The sequence below is a fragment of the Procambarus clarkii genome, unplaced genomic scaffold (assembly GCF_040958095.1).
Source record: "Procambarus clarkii isolate CNS0578487 unplaced genomic scaffold, FALCON_Pclarkii_2.0 HiC_scaffold_892, whole genome shotgun sequence".
Classification (NCBI taxonomy): Eukaryota; Metazoa; Arthropoda; class Malacostraca; order Decapoda; family Cambaridae; genus Procambarus; species Procambarus clarkii.
The window spans coordinates 44,230-67,251 of NW_027189924.1; the positions used below are offsets into that span (position 1 = coordinate 44,230).

Consider the following 23,022-nt stretch of genomic DNA (forward strand, 5'->3'; position numbering starts at 1 on the left):
ACAACCTCGACCACAACCTGCACCACAACTTGCACCACAACCTGCACCACAACCTTCACTACAACCTGCACCACAACCTGCACAACAACCTGCACTACAACCTAGACCACAACCTGCACAATAACCAACACCACAACCTGCACCACAACCAGCACCACATCCTGCACCACAACCTGAACCACAACCTGCACCACAACCTGCACCACAACCTGCACCACAACCTTCACCACAACCTGCACCACAACGTGCATCACAACCAGCACCACAACCTGCACCACAACCTGAGCCAAAACCTGCACCACAACCTGCACCACAACCTGCACCACAGCCTGCACCACAACCTGCACCACAACCTGAACCACAGTCTGAGCCACAACCTGCACAATAACCTGCACCACAACCTGCACCACAACCTGCACCACAACCTCGACCACAACCTGCACCACAACCTGCACCACAACCTGCACCACAACCTTTACCACAACCTGCACCACAACCTGCACTACAACCTAGACCACAACCTGCACAATAACCTGCACCACAACCTGCACCACAACCAGCACCACAACCTGCACCACAACCTGAGCCACAACCTGCACCACAACCTGCACAACAACCTGAGCCACAACCTGCACAACAGCCTGCACCACAACCTGCACCACAACCAGCACAACAACCTGAGCCACAACCTGCACAACAACCTGCACCACAACCTGCACCACAACCAGCACCACAATCAGCACCACAACCTGCACTACAACCTGTACCACAACCTGCACCACAACCTGAACCACAGTCTGAGCCACAACCTGCACAATAACCTGCACCACAACCTGCACCACAACCTGCACAACAACCTGCACCACAACCAGCACCACAACCTGCACCACAACCTGCACCACAACCTGCACCACAACCAGCCCCTCAACTTGCAGCACAACCAGTACCACATTCTGTACAACAACCTTTACTACAACCTGCACCACAACCTGCACCAGAACCAGAACAACAACCTGCATCACAACCTGCACCACAACCTGCACAACAACCTGCACCACAACCTGCACCACAACCTGCACCACAACCAGCACCACAACCTGCACCACAACCTGCACCACAACCAGAACGACAACCAGCACCACAACCTGCACCACAACCTGCACCACAACCTGCACCACAACCAGCACCACAACCAACACCACAACCTGCACTACAACCTGCACAACAACCTGTACCACAACCTGCACCACAACCAGCACCACAACCAGCACCACAACCTGCACTACAACCTGCACCACAACTTCGACCACAACCTGCACCACAACCTCGACCACAACCTGCACCACAACCTCGGCAACAACCTGCACCACATCCTCGACCACAACCTGCACCACAACCTCGACCACAACCTGCGCCACAACCTGCACCACAACCTCGAATACAACCTGCACCACAACCTGCGCCACAACCAGCGCCACAACCAGCCCCACAACCTGCACCACAACCTGCACAACAACCTTCATCACAACCTGCACCACAACCTGTATCACAACCAGCACCACAACCTGCACAACAACCTTCATCACAACCTGCACCACAACCTGTATCACAACCAGCACCACAACCTGCACCACAACCTGAGCCTAAACCTTCACCATAACCTGCACCACAACCAGCACCACAACCAGCACCACAACCTTCACCACAACCAGCACCACAACCTGCACCACAGCCTGCACCACAACCTGCACCACAACCTGCACCACAACCTGAGCCAAAACCTGCATCACAACCTGAGCCACAACCTGCAAAACAACCTGCACAACAACCTGCACCACAACCTGCACCACAACCAGCACCACAACCTCGACCACAACCTGCACCACAACTTGCACCACAACCTGCACCACAACCTTCACTACAACCTGCACCACAACCTGCACAACAACCTGCACTACAACCTAGACCACAACCTGCACAATAACCTGCACCACAACCTGCACCACAACCAGCACCACATCCTGCACCACAACCTGAGCCACAACCTGAACCACAACCTGCACCACAACCTGCACCACAACCTTCACCACAACCTGCACCACAACGTGCATCACAACCAGCACCACAACCTGCACCACAACCTGAGCCAAAACCTGCACCACAACCTGCACCACAACCTGCACCACAGCCTGCACCACAACCTGCACCACAACCTGAACCACAGTCTGAGCCACAACCTGCACAATAACCTGCATCACAACCTGCACCACAACCTCGACCACAACCTGCACCACAACCTGCACCACAACCTGCACCACAACCTTCACCACAACCTGCACTACAACCTAGACCACAACCTGCACAATAACCTGCACCACAACCTGCACCACAACCAGCACCACAACCTGCACCACAACCTGAGCCACAACCTGCACCACAACCTGCACAACAACCTGAGCCACAACCTGCACAACAACCTGCACCACAACCGGCACCACAACTAGCACCACAATAAGCACCACAACCTGCACCACAACCTGCACCACAACCAGCACCACAACCAGCACCACAACCAGCACCACAACCTGCACAACAACCTGCACCACAACCTGCACTACAACCAGCACCACAACCTGCATCACAACCTGCACCACAACCTGCACAACAACCTGCACCACAACTTGCACCACAACCTGCACAACAACCAGCACCACAACCTGCACCACAACCTGCACCACAACCAGAACCACAACCAGCACCACAACCTGCACCACAACCTTCACCTCAACCTGCACCACAACCAGCACCACAAATATCACCACAACCTGCACTACAACCTCCACAACAACCTGCACCACAACCTGCACCATAACCTGCATCACAACCTGCACCACAACCAGCAACACAACCAGCAACACAACCAGCACCACAACCTGCACCACAACCTGCACCACAACTTCGACCACAACCTGCACCACAACCTCGACCACAACCTTCACCACAACCTCGGCCACAACCTGCACCACAACCTCGACCACAACCTGCACCACAACCTCGACCACAACCTGCGCCACAACCTGCACCACAACCTCGACCACAACCTGCACCACAACCTACGCCACAACCAGCGCCACAACCAGCCCCACAACCTGCACCACAACCTGCACAACAACCTTCACCACAACCTGCATCACAACCAGCACCACAACCTGCACCACAACCTGAGCCAAAACCTGCACTACAACCTGCACCACAACCTGCACCACAGCCTGCACAACAACTTGCACCACAACCTGCACCACAACCTGAGCCACAACCTGCACAACAACCTTGCACAACAACCTGCACCACAACCTACATCACCACCAGCACCACAACCTGCACCACAGTCTGAGTCACAACCTGCACAACAACCTGTACCACAACCTGCACCACAACCTGCACCACAACCTCGACCACAACCTGCACCACAACCTGAGCCACAACCTGCACCACAACCTGCACCACAACCTGCACAACAACCTGCACAACAACCTGCACAACAACCTACAACACAACCTGCAACACAACCTGCACCACAACCTGCACCACAACCTGCACCACAACCTGCACCACCACCTGAGCCACAACCTGCACCACAACCTGAGCCACAACCTGCACCACAACCTGCTCTACAACCTGCACTACAACCTGCACCACAACCTGCACCACAACCTGCACCACTACCTGCACTACAACCTGCACTACAACCTGCACCACAACCTACACCACAACCTGCACCACAACCAGCTCCACATACAGCACCACAACCTGCACAATAACCTGCACCACAACCTGCACCACAACCTGCACTACAACTAGCACAACAACCTGCACCACAACCAGCACCACAACCTGCACCACAACCTGCACCACAACCTGCACCACAACCAGCCCCTCAACCTGCACCACAACCAGCACCACAACCTGCACAACAACCTTCACCACAACATGCACCACAAACTGCACCACAACCAGCACCACAACCTGCATCACAACCTTCACCACAACCTGCACAAGAACCTGCACCACAACCTGCACCAGAACCAGAACCACAACCAACACCACAACCTGCACCAAAACCTTCACCACAATTTGCACCACAACCAGCACCACAACCAGCACCACAACCTGCACCACAACCTGCACTACAACCTCGGCCACAACCTGCACCACAACCTCGACCACAACCTGCACCACAACCTCGACCACAACCTGCACCACAACCTGCGCCAAGACCACCGCCACAACCAGCCCCACAACCTGCACCCCAACCTGCACAACAACCTGCACAACAACCTTCACCACAACCTGCACCACAACCTGCATTACAACTAGCACAACAACCTGCACCACAACCTGAGCCAAAACCTGCACCACAACCAGCACCACAACCAGCACCACAACCTTCACCACAACCAGCATCACGACCTGCACCACAGCCTGCAACACAACCTGCACCACAACCTGCACCACAACCTGAGCCACAACCTGCAACACAACCTGAGCCACAACCTGCACAACAACCTGCACAACAACCTGCACCACAACGTGCGCCACATTCTGAATCACCACCAGCACCACAACATGCACCACAACCTGAGCCACAACCTGCACCACAACCTGCACCACAATCTCGACCACAACCTGCACAACAACCTGTACCACAACCTGCACAACAACCTTCACCACAACCTGCACAACAACCTGTACCACAACGTGCACCACAACCGTCATTACAACCTTCACTTCAACCTGCACCACAACCTGAGCCACAACCTGCACCACAACCTGCACCACAACCTGCACCACAACCTGCACCACAACCTGCACCACCACCTGCACTACAACCTGCACTACAACCTGGACCACATCCTGCACAACAACCTGCACCACAACCAGCACCACAACCACCAACACAACCACCACCACAACCTGCAAAACAACCTGCACCACAACCTGCACCACAACGAGCACCACAATCAGCACCAACCTGCACCACAACCTGCACCACAACTAGCACAACAACCAGCACCACAACCAGCACCACAACCTGCACCACAACGTGCACCACAACGTGCACCACAACCAGCACCACAATCAGCACCATAACCTGCACCACAACCTGCACCACAACTAGCGCCACAACCAGCACCACAACCAGCACAACAACCTGCACAACAACCTGCACTACAACGAGCACTATAACCTGCACCACAACCTGCACCACAACCTGCACCACAACCAGCCCCTCAACCTGCACCACAACCAGCACCACCACCTGCACACCAACCTTCATCACAACCTGCACCACAACCTGCACCACAACCTGCACCACAACCTGCATCACAACCTGCACCACAACCTGCACCACAACCTGCACCACAACCAGCACCACAACCAACACCACAACCTGCACTACAACCTGCACAACAACCTGTACCACAACCTGCACCACAACCTGCACCACAATCTGCACCACAACTAGCACCACAACCAGCACCACAACCTGCACCACAACCTGCACCACAACTTCGACCACAACCTGCACCACAACTTCGACCACAACCTGCACCACAACCTCGGCCACAACCTGCACCACAACCTCGACCACAACCTGGACCACAACCTCGAATACAACCTGCGCCACAACCAGCGAAACAACCAGCCCCACAACCTGCACCACAACCTGCACAACAACCTTCATCACAACCTGCACCACAACCTGCACCACAACCTGCACCACAACCAGCACCACAACCTTCACCACAACCTGCAACACATCCTGCACTACAACCTGCACCACAACCTGCACCACAACCTGCACTACAACCAGCACTACAACCTGCACCACAACCTGCACCACAACCTGCACTACAACCTGCACCATAATCTGCACCACAACCTGCACCACAACCTGGACCACAACCTGCAACACAACCTGGACCACAACCTGCACCACAACCTGCACCACAACCTGCAACACAACCTGCACCACAACCTGCACCACAACCTGCACCACAACCTGCACCACAACCTGCACCACAACCAGCACTACAACCTGCACCACAACCTGCACCACAACCAGCACCACAACCTTCATTACAACCTGCAACACAACCAGCACTACAACCTGCACCACAACCTGCACCACAACCTGCACTACAACCTGCAACACAACCTGCACCACAACCTGCACCACAACCTGGACCACAACCTGCAACACAACCTGGACCACAACCTGCACCACAACCTGCACCACAACCTGCAACACAACCTCGACCACAACCTGCGCAACAACCTGCACCACAACCTGCACCACAACCTGCAACACAACCTGCACCACAACCAGCACTACAACCTGCACCACAACCTGCACCCCAACCTGCACAACAACCTGCACAACAACCTTCACCACAACCTGCACCACAACCTGCATTACAACTAGCACCACAACCTGCACCACAACCTGAGCCAAAACCTGCACCACAACCAGCACCACAACCAGCACCACAACCTTCACCACAACCAGCATCACGACCTGCACCACACCCTGCACCACAACCTGCACCACAACCTGCACCACAACCTGAGCCACAACCTGCACCACAACCTGAGCCACAACTTGCATAACAACCTGCACAACAACCTGCACCACAACGTGCGCCACATTCTGCATCACCACCAGCACCACAACCTGCACCACAACCTGAGCCAAAACCTGCACAACAACCTGCACCACAATCTCTACCACAACCTGCACAACAACCTGTACCACAACCTGCACAGCAACCTTCACCACAACCTGCACAACAACCTGTACCACAACGTGCACCACAACCGTCATTACAACCTTCACTTCAACCTGCACCACAACCTGAGCCACAACCTGCACCACAACCTGCACCACAACCTGCATCACAACCTGCACCACAACCTGCACCACAACCTGCACCACAACCAGCACCACAACCAACACCACAACCTGCACTACAACCTGCACAACAACCTGTACCACAACCTGCACCACAACCTGCACCACAATCTGCACCACAACTAGCACCACAACCAGCACCACAACCTGCACCACAACCTGCACCTCAACTTCGACCACAACCTGCACCACAACTTCGACCACAACCTGCACCACAACCTCGGCCACAACCTGCTCCACAACCTCGACCACAACCTGCACCACAACCTCGACCACAACCTGCGCAACAACCTGCACCACAACCTCGAATACAACCTGCGCCACAACCAGCGAAAGAACCAGCCCCACAACCTGCACCACAACCTGCACAACAACCTTCATCACAACCTGCACCACAACCTGCACCACAACCTGCACCACAACCAGCACCACAACCTTCACCACAACCTGCAACACATCCTGCACTACAACCTGCACCACAACCTGCACCACAACCTGCACTACAACCAGCACTACAACCTGCACCACAACCTGCACCACAACCTGCACTACAACCTGCACCATAATCTGCACCACAACCTGCACCACAACCTGGACCACAACCTGCAACACAACCTGGACCACAACCTGCACCACAACCTGCACCACAACCTGCAACACAACCTGCACCACAACCTGCACCACAACCTGCACCACAACCTGCACCACAACCTGCACCACAACCAGCACTACAACCTGCACCACAACCTGCACCACAACCAGCACCACAACCTTCATTACAACCTGCAACACAACCAGCACTACAACCTGCACCACAACCTGCACCACAACCTGCACTACAACCTGCAACACAACCTGCACCACAACCTGCACCACAACCTGGACCACAACCTGCAACACAACCTGGACCACAACCTGCACCACAACCTGCACCACAACCTGCAACACAACCTCGACCACAACCTGCGCAACAACCTGCACCACAACCTGCACCACAACCTGCAACACAACCTGCACCACAACCAGCACTACAACCTGCACCACAACCTGCACCCCAACCTGCACAACAACCTGCACAACAACCTTCACCACAACCTGCACCACAACCTGCATTACAACTAGCACCACAACCTGCACCACAACCTGAGCCAAAACCTGCACCACAACCAGCACCACAACCAGCACCACAACCTTCACCACAACCAGCATCACGACCTGCAGCACAGCCTGCACCACAACCTGCACCACAACCTGCACCACAACCTGAGCCACAACCTGCACCACAACCTGAGCCACAACTTGCATAACAACCTGCACAACAACCTGCACCACAACGTGCGCCACATTCTGCATCACCACCAGCACCACAACCTGCACCACAACCTGAGCCAAAACCTGCACAACAACCTGCACCACAATCTCTAACACAACCTGCACAACAACCTGTACCACAACCTGCACAGCAACCTTCACCACAACCTGCACAACAACCTGTACCACAACGTGCACCACAACCGTCATTACAACCTTCACTTCAACCTGCACCACAACCTGAGCCACAACCTGCACCACAACCTGCACCACAACCTGCACCACAACCTGCACCACAACCTGCACCACAACCTGCACCACCACCTGCACTACAACCTGCACTACAACCTGGACCACATCCTGCACCACAACCTGCACCACAACCAGCACCACAACCACCAACACAACCACCACCACAACCTGCAAAACAACCTGCACCACAACCTGCACCACAACGAGCACCACAATCAGCACCAACCTGCACCACAACCTGCACCACAACTAGCACAACAACCAGCACCACAACTAGCGCCACAACCAGCACCACAACCAGCACAACAACCTGCACAACAACCAGCACTACAACGAGCACCATAACCTGCACCACAACCTGCACCACAACCTGCACCACAACCAGCCCCTCAACCTGCACCACAACCAGCACCACAACCTGCACAACAACCTTCATCACAACCTGCACCACAACCTGCACCACAACCAGCACCACAACCTGCATCACAACCTGCACCACAACCTGCACCACAACCAGCACCACAACCAACACCACAACCTGCACTACAACCTGCACAACAACCTGTACCACAACCTGCACCACAACCTGCACCACAATCTGCACCACAACTAGCACCACAACCAGCACCACAACCTGCACCACAACCTGCACCACAACTTCGACCACAACCTGCACCACAACTTCGACCACAACCTGCACCACAACCTCGGCAACAACCTGCACCACAACCTCGACCACAACCTGCACCACAACCTCGACCACAACCTGCGCCACAACCTGCACCACAACCTCGAATACAACCTGCACCACAACCTGCGCCACAACCAGCGAAACAACCAGCCCCACAACCTGCACCACAACCTGCACAACAACCTTCATCACAACCTGCACCACAACCTGCACCACAACCTGCACCACAACCTGCACCACAACCAGCACCACAACCTTCACCACAACCTGCACCACATCCTGCACTACAACCTGCACCACAACCTGCACCACAACCTGCACTACAACCTGCACCACAATCTGCACCACAACCTGCACCACAACCTGCACCACAACCTGCAACACAACCTGGACCACAACCTGCACCACAACCTGCACCACAACCTGTAACACAACCTGCACCACAACCTGCACCACAACCTGCACCACAACCTGCACCACAACCTGCACCCCAACCAGCACTACAACCTGCACCACAACCTGCACCACAACCAGCACCACAACCTGCAGCACAACCTGCAACACAACCAGCACTACAACCTGCACCACAACCTGCACCACAACCTGCACTACAACCTGCAACACAACCTGCACCACAACCTGCACCACAACCTGGACCACAACCTGCAACACAACCTGGACCACAACCTGCACCACAACCTCCACCACAACCTGCAACACAACCTCGACCACAACCTGCGCTACAACCTGCACCACAACCTGCACCACAACCTGCAACACAACCTGCACCACAACCAGCACTACAACCTGCACCACAACCTGCACCACAACCAGCACCACAACCTGCACAACAACCTGCAACACAACCTGCACTACAACCTGCACCACAACCTGCACCATAACCTGCACCACAACCTGCACCGCAACCAGCAACACAACCTGCACCACAACCTGCACCACAACCTGCACCACAACCTGCACCAAAACCTCGACCACAACCTGCACTACACCCTTGACAACAACCTGCGCTACAACCTGCACCACAACCTGCACCACATCCAGCACCACAACCTGCACCACAACCTGCACCACAACCTGAACAACAACCTGCATTACACCCTGCACCACAACCTGCACCACAACCTCGACCACAACCTGCACAACAACCTGCACCACAAACTGCACCACAACCTGCACCACAACCTGAGCCAACACCTGCACCACAACCTGCACCACAACCTGCACCACAACCTGCACTACAACCTGAACTACAACCTGCACCACAACCTGCACCACAACCTGCACCACAACCTGCAGCACAACCTGCACCACAACCAGCACTACAAATTGCACCACAACCAGCACCACAACCAGCACCACAACCTGCACTACAACCTGAACTACAACCTGCACCACAACCTGCACCACAACTTGCACCACAACCGGGACCACAACCAGCGCCACAACCTGGACCACAACCTGCACCACAACCTGCACCACAACCTGCACTACAACTTGCACCACAACCAGCACCACAACCAGCACCACAACCAGCACCACAACCAGCACCACAACTTACACCACAACCAGCACCACAACCTGCACCACAACCTGCACCACAACCTGCACCACAACCTGCACCAAAACATGCACCACAACCTGCACCACAACCTGCACCACAACGTGCACCACAACCTGCACCACAACCTGCACCACAACCTGTCCCACAACCTGCACCACAACCAGCACTACAACCTGCACCACAACCTGCACCACAACCTGCACCACAACCAGCACCACAACCTTCATTACAACCTGCAACACAACTAGCACTACAACCTGCACCACAACCTGCACCACAACCTGCACTACAACCTGCAACACAACCTGCACCACAACCTGCACCACAACCTGGACCACAACCTGCAACACAACCTGGACCACAACCTGCACCACAACCTGCACCACAACCTGTAACACAACCTCGACCACAACCTGCGCAACAACCTGCACCACAACCTGCACCACAACCTGCAACACAACCTGCACCACAACCAGCACTACAACCTGCACCACAACCTGCACCCCAACCTGCACAACAACCTGCACAACAACCTTCACCACAACCTGCACCACAACCTGCATTACAACTAGCACCACAACCTGCACCACAACCTGAGCCAAAACCTGCACCACAACCAGCACCACAACCAGCACCACAACCTTCACCACAACCAGCTTCACGACCTGCACCACAGCCTGCACCACAACCTGCACCACAACCTGCACCACAACCTGAGCCACAACCTGCACCACAACCTGAGCCACAACTTGCACAACAACCTGCACAACAACCTGCACCACAACGTGCGCCACATTCTGCATCACCACCAGCACCACAACCTGCACCACAACCTGAGCCAAAACCTGCACAACAACCTGCACCACAATCTCGACCACAACCTGCACAACAACCTGTACCACAACCTGCACAGCAACCTTCACCACAACCTGCACAACAACCTGTACCACAACGTGCACCACAACCGTCATTACAACCTTCACTTCAACCTGCACCACAACCTGAGCCACAACCTGCACCACAACCTGCACCACAACCTGCACCACAACCTGCACCACAACCTGCACCACAACCTGCACCACCACCTGCACTACAACCTGCACTACTACCTGGACCACATCCTGCACCACAACCTGCACCACAACCAGCACCACAACCACCAACACAACCACCACCACAACCTGCAAAACAACCTGCACCACAACCTGCACCACAACGAGCACCACAATCAGCACCAACCTGCACCACAACCTGCACCACAACTAGCACAACAACCAGCACCACAACCAGCACCACAACCTGCACCACAACCTGCACCACAACGTGCACCACAACCAGCACCACAATCAGCACCATAACCTGCACCACAACCTGCACCACAACTAGCGCCACAACCAGCACCACAACCAGCACAACAACCTGCACAACAACCTGCACTACAACGAGCACCATAACCTGCACCACAACCTGCACCACAACCTGCACCACAACCAGCCCCTCAACCAGCACCACAACCTGCACAACAACCTTCATCACAACCTGCACCACAACCTGTACCACAACCAGCACCACAACCTGCATCACAACCTGCACCACAACCTGCACCACAACCTTCACCACAACCAGCACCACAACCAACACCACAACCTGCACTACAACCTGCACAACAACCTGTACCACAACCTGCACCACAACCTGCACCACAATCTGCACCACAACTAGCACCACAACCAGCACCACAACCTGCACCACAACCTGCACCACAACTTCGACCACATCCTGCACCACAACTTCGACCACAACCTGCACCACAACCTCGGCAACAACCTGCACCACAACCTCGACCACAACCTGCACCACAACCTCGACCACAACCTGCGCCACAACCTGCACCACAACCTCGAATACAACCTGCACCACAACATGCGCCACAACCAGCGAAACAACCAGCCCCACAACCTGCACCACAACCTGCACAACAACCTTCATAACAACCTGCACCACAACCTGCACCACAACCTGCACCACAACCTGCACCACAACCAGCACCACAACCTTCACCACAACCTGCACCACATCCTGCACTACAACCTGCACCACAACCTGCACCACAACCTGCACTACAACCTGCACCACAATCTGCACCACAACCTGCACCACAACCTGGACCACAACCTGCAACACAAAATGGACCACAACCAGCACCACAACCTGCACCACAACCTGTAACACAACCTGCACCACAACCTGCACCACAACCTGCACCACAACCTGCACCACAACCAGCACTACAACCTGCACCACAACCTGCACAAAACCAGCACCACAACCTGCACCACAACCTGCAACACAACCAGCACTACAACCTGCACCACAACCTGCACCACAACCTGCACTACAACCTGCAACACAACCTGCACCACAACCTGCACCACAACCTGGACCACAACCTGCAACACAACCTGGACCACAACCTGCACCACAACCTCCACCACAACCTGCAACACAACCTCGACCACAACCTGCGCTACAACCTGCACCACAACCTGCACCACAACCTGCAACACAACCTGCACCACAACCAGCACTACAACCTGCACCACAACCTGCACCACAACCAGCACCACAACCTGCACCACAACCTGCAACACAACCTGCACTACAACCTGCACCACAACCTGCACCACAACCTGCACCACAACCTGCACCACAACCAGCAACACAACCTGCACCACAACCTGCACCACAACCTGCACCACAACCTGCACCAAAACCTCGACCACAACCTGCACTACACCCTTGACAACAACCTGCGCTACAACCTGCACCACAACCTGCACCACATCCAGCACCACAACCTGCACCACAACCTGCACCACAACCTGAACAACAACCTGCATTACACCCTGCACCACAACCTGCACCACAACCTCGACCACAACCTGCACAACAACCTGCACCACAAACTGCACCACAACCTGCACCACAACCTGAGCCAACACCTGCACCACAACCTGCACCACAACCTGCACCACAACCTGCACCACAACCTGCACCACAACCTGGACCACAACCTGCAACACAACCTGGACCACAACCTGCACCACAACCTGCACCACAACCTGCAACACAACCTCGACCACAACCTGCGCTACAACCTGCACCACAACCTGCACCACAACCTGCAACACAACCTGGACCACAACCTGCACCACAACCTGCACCACAACCTGCAACACAACCTGCACCACAACCTGCACCACAACCTGCACCACAACCTGCACCACAACCTGCACCACAACCTGCACCACAACCAGCACTACAACCTGCACCACAACCTGCACCACAACCAGCACCACAACCTGCACCACAACCTGCAACACAACCAGCACTACAACCTGCACCACAACCTGCACCACAACCTGCACTACAACCTGCAACACAACCTGCACCACAACCTGCACCACAACCTGCACCACAACCTGTACCACAACCTGCACCACAACCAGCACTACAACCTGCACCACAACCTGCACCACAACCTGCACCACAACCAGCACCACAACCTGCACCACAACCTGCACCACAACCTGCACCACAACCTGCACCACAACCTGCACCAAAACCTCGACCACAACCTGCACCACAACCTCGAATACAACCTGCAGCACAACCTGCGCCACAACCACCACAACCAGCCCTGCAACCTGCACCACAACCTGCACAAGAACCTTCTCCACAACCTGCACCACAACCTGCATCACAACCAGTACCACAACCTGCACCACAACCTGAGCCAAAACCTGCACCACAACCTGCACAACAACCTTCTCCACAACCTGCACCACAACCTGCATCACAACCAGTACCACAACCTGCACCACAACCTGAGCCAAAACCTGCACAACAACCTGCACAACAACCTGCACCACAACCTGCACCACAACCCGCATCACCACCAGCACCACAACCTGCACCACAACCTGAGCCACAACCTGCACAACAACCTGCACCACAACCTGCAACACAACCTACACTACAACCTGCACTACAACCTGCACCACAATCTGCACCACAACCTGCACCACAATCTGCACCACAACCTGCACCACAACCTGGACCACAATCTGCACCACAACCTGCACCACAACCTGCAACACAACCTGTACCACAACCTGCAACACAACCTGCACCACAACCTGCACCACAACCCGAATCACCACCAGCACCACAACCTGCACCACAACCTGAGCCACAACCTGCACAACAACCTTCACCACAACCTGCAACACAACCTGCACCACAACCTGCACCACAACCTGCACTACAACCTGCACCAAAATCTGCACCACAACCTGCACCACAACCTGCATCAAAACCAGCACCACAACCTTCACCACAACCTGAGCCAAAACCTGCACCACAACCTGCACCACAACCAGCACCACAACCAGCACCACAACCTGTACCACAACCTGCACCACAGCCTACAGCACAACCTGCACAACAACCTGCACCACAACCTGCATCACCACCAGCACCACAACCTGCACCACAGCCTGAGCGACAACCTGCACAACAACCTGCAAAACAACCTGCACCACAACCTGCACCACAACCAGCGCCACAACCAGCCCCACAACCTGCACCACAACCTGCACAACAACCTTCATCACAACCTGCACCACACCTGTATCACAACCAGCATCACAACCTGCACCACAACCTGAGCCTAAACCTGCACCACAACCTGCACCACAACCAGCATTACAACCAGCACCACAACCTTCACTACAACCAGCACCACAACCTGCACCACAGCCTGCACCACAACCTGCACCACAACCTGCACCACAACCTGCACCACAACCTGCAACACAACCTGGACCACAACCTGCACCACAACCTGCACCACAACCTGCAACACAACCTGCACCACAACCTGCACCACAACCTGGACCACAACCTGCACCACAACCTGCACCACAACCTGCACCACAACCAGCACTACAACCTGCACCACAACCTGCACCACAACCAGCACCACAACCTGCACCACAACCTGCAACACAACCAGCACTACAACCTGCACCACAACCTGCACCACAACCTGCACTACAACCTGCAACACAACCTGCACCACAACCTGCACTACAACCTGCACCACAACCTGTACCACAACCTGCACCACAACCAGCACTACAACCTGCACCACAACCTGCACCACAACCTGCACCACAACCAGCACCACAACCTGCACCACAACCTGCAACACAACCTGCACCACAACCTGCACCACAACCTGCACCAAAACCTCGACCACAACCTGCACCACAACCTCGAATACAACCTGCAGCACAACCTGCGCCACAACCACCACAACCAGCCCTGCAACCTGCACCACAACCTGCACAAGAACCTTCTCCACAACCTGCACCACAACCTGCATCACAACCAGTACCACAACCTGCACCACAACCTGAGCCAAAACCTGCACCACAACCTGCACAACAACCTTCTCCACAACCTGCACAACAACCTGCACCACAACCTGCATCACCACCAGCACCACAACCTGCACCACAACCTGAGCGACAACCTGCACAACAACCTGCAAAACAACCTGCACCACAACCTGCACCACAACCAGCGCCACAACCAGCCCCACAACCTGCACCACAACCTGCACAACAACCTTCATCACAACCTGCACCACACCTGTATCACAACCAGCATCACAACCTGCACCACAACCTGAGCCTAAACCTGCACCACAACCTGCACCACAACCAGCACCACAACCAGCACCACAACCTTCACTACAACCAGCACCACAACCTGCACCACAGCCTGCACCACAACCTGCACCACAACCTGCACCACAACCTGAGCCAAAACCTGCACCACAACCTGCACCACAGCCTGCACCACAACCTGCACCACAACCTGCACCACAACCTGAGCCAAAACCTGCACCACAACCTGAGCCACAACCTGCAAAACAACCTGCACAACAACCTGCACCACAACCTGCACCACAACTTCGACCACAACCTGCACCACAACCTGCACTACAACCTTCACCACAACCTGCACCACAACCTGCACCACAACCTGCACCACAACCTGCACTACACCCTAGACCACATCCTGCACAATAACCTGCACCACAACCTGCACCACAACCAGCACCACAACCTGCACCACAACCTGAGCTACAACCAGCACCACAACCTGCACCACAACCTGCACAATAACCTAAACAACAACCTGCATTACGCCCTGCACCACAACCTGCACCACAACCTCGAGCACAACCTGCACAACAACCTGTACCACAACCTGCACCACAACCTGCACCACAACCTGCACCACAACCTGATCCAACACCTGCACCACAACCTGCACCACAACCTGCACCACAACCTGCACCACTACCTGCACTACAACCTGAACTACAACCTGCACCACAACCTGCACCACAACCTGCACCACAACCTGCACCACAACCTGCACCACAACCTGCCCCACAACCTGCACCACAACCTTCAACACAACCTGCACCACAACCTGCACTACAACCTGCACCACAACCTGCACCACAACCTGCACTACAACCAGCACTACAACCTGCACAACAACCTGCACTACAACTAGCACCACAACCTGCACCACAACCTGCACCTCAACCTGCACCACAACCAGCCCCTCAACCTGCACCACAACCAGCACCACAACCTGCACCACAACCTGCACCACATTCTGCACCACAACCAGCCCCTCTACCTGCACCACAACCTGCACCACAACCAGCACCACAACCAACACCACAACCTGCACTACAACCTGCACAACAACCTGTACCACAACCTGCACCACAACCCGCACCACAACCTGAGCCAACACCTGCACCACAACCTGCACCATAACCTGCACCACAACCTGCACCACTACCTGCACTACAACCTGCACCACAACCTGCACCACAACCTGCACCACAACCTGCACCACAACCTGTATTACAACCAGCACCACAACCTTCACCACAACCTGCACCATAACCTGCACTACAACCAGCACTACAACCTGCACCACAACCTGCACCACATCCTGAACTACAATCTGCATTACAATCTGCACCACAACCTGCACCACAACCTGCACCACAACCTGCACCACAACCTGCACCACAACCTGGACTACAACCAGCACCACAACCTGGACCACAACCAGCACCACGACCAGCACCACAACCAGCACCACAACCAGCACCACAACCTGCACTACTACCTGCACCACAACCTGCACCACAACCTGCACCACAACCTGCTCCACAACCTGCACCACAACCAGCATTACAACCTGCACCACAACCTGCACCACAACCTGCACCACAACCAGCACCACAACCTGCACCACAACATGCAACACAACCTGCACTACAACCTGCACCACAACCTGCTCCACAACCTGCACCAAAACCAGCACTACAACCTGCCCCACAACCTGCACCACAACCTGCACCACAACCAGCACCACAACCTGCACCACAACCTGCAACACAACCTGCACTACAACCTGCACCACAACCTGCACCACAACCTGCACCACAACCTGCATTACAACCTGCACCACAACCAGCAACACAACCTGCACCACAACCTGCACCACAACCTGCACCACAACCTGCACCAAAACCTCGACCACAACCTGCACCACAACCTCGACCACAACCTGCGCTACAACCTGCACCACAACCTCGAATACAACCTGCACCACAACCTGCGCCACAACCAGCGCCACAACCAGCCCCACAACCTGCACCACAACCTGCACAACAACCTGCATCAAAACCAGTACCACAACCTGCACCACAACCAGCACCACAACCAGCACCACAATCTTTATCACGACCAGCACCACAACCTGCACAACAGCCTGCACCACAACCTGCACCACCACCTGCACTACAACCTGAGCTAAAACCTGCACCAAAAGCTGAGCCAAAACCTGCACAACAACCTGCACAACAACCTGCACCACAACCTGCACCACAACCCGCATCACCACAAGCACCACAACCTGCACCACAACCTGAGCCACAACCTGCACAACAACCTGCACCACAACCTGCAACACAACCTGCATTACAACCTGCACTACAACCTGCACCGCAACCTGCACCACAACCTGCACCACAACCTGCACCACAACCTCGACAACAACCTGCACCACAACCGCGACCACAACCTGCGCCACAACCTGCACCACAACCTGCACCACAACCTGCACCACAAACTGCACCACAACCTGCACCACAACCTGCACCACAACCTGCAACACAACCTGCACCACAACCTGCACTACAACCTGCACCGCAACCTGCACCACAACCTGCATCACAACCTCGACAACAAAGTGCACCACAACCTCGACCACAACCTGCGCCATAACCTGTTTCACAACCTGCACCACAACCTGCACCACAACCTGCATCACAACCAGCACCACAACATGCACCACAACCTGCACCACAACCTGCATTACATCCAGCACCACAACCTCGACCACAACCTGCACCACAACCTGCACCACAACCAGCACCACAACCTCGACCACAACCTGCACCACAACCTGCACCACAACCTGCACCACAACCTGCACCACAACCTGCAACACAACCTGCACCACAACCTGCACTACAACCTGCACCGCAACCTGCACCACAACCTGCACCACAACCTGCACCACAACCTGCACCACAACCTCGACAACAACCTGCACCACAACCTCGACCACAACCTGCGCCACAACCTGCACCACAACCTCGAATACAACCTGCACCACAACCTGCGCCACAACCAGCGCCACAACCAGCCCCACAACCTGAACCACAACCTGCACAACAACCTTCACCACAACCTGCACCACAACCTGCATCACAACCAGCATCACAACCTGCACCACAACCTGAGCTAAAACCTGCACCACAGCCTGCACCACAACCTGCACCACAACCTGCACCACAACCTGCACCACAACCTGCACCACAACCAGCACCACAACCAGCACCACAGCCTGCACCACAACCTGCACCACAACCTGCACCACAACCTAAGCCAAAACCTGCACCACAACCTGAGCCACAACCTGCACCACAACCTGCACCACAACCAGCACCACAACCTGAGCCACAACCTGCACCACAACCTGCACAACAGCCTGCACCACAACCTGCACCACAACCTGCACCACAACCTGCACCACAACCTGCACCACAACCAGCACCACAACCAGCACCACAGCCTGCACCACAACCTGCACCACAACCTGCACCACAACCTGAGCCAAAACCTGCACCACAACCTGAGCCACAACCTGCACCACAACCTGCACCACAACCAGCACCACAACCTGAGCCACAACCTGCACCACAACCTGAGCCACAACCTGCGCAACAACCTGCACAACAACCTGCACCACAACCTGCATCACCACCAGCACCACAACCTGCACCACAACCTGAGCGACAACCTGCACAACAACCTGCAAAACAACCTGCACCACAACCTGCACCACAACCAGCGCCACAACCAGCCCCACAACCTGCACCACAACCTGCACAACAACCTTCATCACAACCTGCACCACACCTGTATCACAACCAGCATCACAACCTGCACCACAACCTGAGCCTAAACCTGCACCACAACCTGCACCACAACCAGCACCACAACCAGCACCACAACCTTCACTACAACCAGCACCACAACCTGCACCACAGCCTGCACCACAACCTGCACCACAACCTGCACCACAACCTGAGCCAAAACCTGCACCACAACCTGCACCACAGCCTGCACCACAACCTGCACCACAACCTGCACCACAACCTGAGCCAAAACCTGCACCACAACCTGAGCCACAACCTGCAAAACAACCTGCACAACAACCTGCACCACAACCTGCACCACAACTTCGACCACAACCTGCACCACAACCTGCACTACAACCTTCACCACAACCTGCACCACAACCTGCACCACAACCTGCACCACAACCTGCACTACACCCTAGACCACATCCTGCACAATAACCTGCACCACAACCTGCACCACAACCAGCACCACAACCTGCACCACAACCTGAGCTACAACCAGCACCACAACCTGCACCACAACCTGCACAATAACCTAAACAACAACCTGCATTACGCCCTGCACCACAACCTGCACCACAACCTCGAGCACAACCTGCACAACAACCTGTACCACAACCTGCACCACAACCTGCACCACAACCTGCACCACAACCTGATCCAACACCTGCACCACAACCTGCACCACAACCTGCACCACAACCTGCACCACTACCTGCACTACAACCTGAACTACAACCTGCACCACAACCTGCACCACAACCTGCACCACAACCTGCACCACAACCTGCACCACAACCTGCCCCACAACCTGCACCACAACCTTCAACACAACCTGCACCACAACCTGCACTACAACCTGCACCACAACCTGCACCACAACCTGCACTACAACCAGCACTACAACCTGCACAACAACCTGCACTACAACTAGCACCACATCCTGCACCACAACCTGCACCACAACCTGCACCACAACCAGCCCCTCAACCTGCACCACAACCAGCACCACAACCTGCACCACAACCTGCACCACATTCTGCACCACAACCAGCCCCTCAACCTGCACCACAACCTGCACCACAACCAGCACCACAACCAACACCACAACCTGCACTACAACCTGCACAACAACCTGTACCACAACCTGCACCACAACCCGCACCACAACCTGAGCCAACACCTGCACCACAACCTGCACCATAACCTGCACCACAACCTGCACCACTACCTGCACTACAACCTGCACCACAACCTGCACCACAACCTGCACCACAACCTGCACCACAACCTGTATTACAACCAGCACCACAACCTTCACCACAACCTGCACCATAACCTGCACTACAACCAGCACTACAACCTGCACCACAACCTGCACCACAACCTGAACTACAACCTGCATTACAATCTGCACCACAACCTGCACCACAACCTGCACCACAACCTGCACCACAACCTGCACCACAACCTGGACTACAACCAGCACCACAACCTGGACCACAACCAGCACCACGACCAGCACCACAACCAGCACCACAACCAGCACCACAACCTGCACTACTACCTGCACCACAACCTGCACCACAACCTGCACCACAACCTGCTCCACAACCTGCACCACAACCAGCATTACAACCTGCACCACAACCTGCACCACAACCTGCACCACAACCAGCACCACAACCTGCACCACAACATGCAACACAACCTGCACTACAACCTGCACCACAACCTGCTCCACAACCTGCACCAAAACCAGCACTACAACCTGCCCCACAACCTGCACCACAACCTGCATAACAACCAGCACCACAACCTGCACCACAACCTGCAACACAACCTGCACTACAACCTGCACCACAACCTGCACCACAACCTGCACCACAACCTGCATTACAACCTGCACCACAACCAGCAACACAACCTGCACCACAACCTGCACCACAACCTGCACCACAACCTGCACCACAACCTCGACCACAACCTGCGCTACAACCTGCACCACAACCTCGAATACAACCTGCACCACAACCTGCGCCACAACCAGCGCCACAACCAGCCCCACAACCTGCACCACAACCTGCACAACAACCTGCATCAAAACCAGTACCACAACCTGCACCACAACCAGCACCACAACCAGCACCACAATCTTTATCACGACCAGCACCACAACCTGCACAACAGCCTGCACCACAACCTGCACCACAACCTGCACTACAACCTGAGCTAAAACCTGCACCAAAAGCTGAGCCAAAACCTGCACAACAACCTGCACAACAACCTGCACCACAACCTGCACCACAACCGGCATCACCACAAGCACCACAACCTGCACCACAACCTGAGCCACAACCTGCACAACAACCTGCACCACAACCTGCAACACAACCTGCATTACAACCTGCACTACAACCTGCACCGCAACCTGCACCACAACCTGCACCACAACCTGCACCACAACCTCGACAACAACCTGCACCACAACCGAGACCACAACCTGCGCCACAACCTGCACCACAACCTGCACCACAACCTGCACCACAACAACC

The 23,022-nt window shown here is 55.2% G+C and overlaps 1 protein-coding gene across 1 annotated transcript in view; it reads right to left on the reverse strand.

Annotated features, from left to right (window-relative positions):
• The window catches only part of LOC138361849 (uncharacterized), a gene marked incomplete at its 3' end in the record, with an annotated part of 64,864 nt that extends 42,080 nt beyond the window's left edge, over positions 1-22,784 (reverse strand). Inside the window, exons 1-5 of the mRNA XM_069320934.1 lie at positions 22,581-22,784; positions 13,536-13,763; positions 11,403-11,666; positions 10,167-10,394; positions 8,117-8,380 (exon numbers count right to left, since the gene is read on the reverse strand). Of these exons, the coding sequence (XP_069177035.1) occupies positions 8,117-8,380; positions 10,167-10,394; positions 11,403-11,666; positions 13,536-13,763; positions 22,581-22,784 (1,188 nt within the window). The remainder of the gene's footprint in view (positions 1-8,116; positions 8,381-10,166; positions 10,395-11,402; positions 11,667-13,535; positions 13,764-22,580) is intronic.
• Positions 22,785-23,022: the final 238 nt, after the last annotated feature.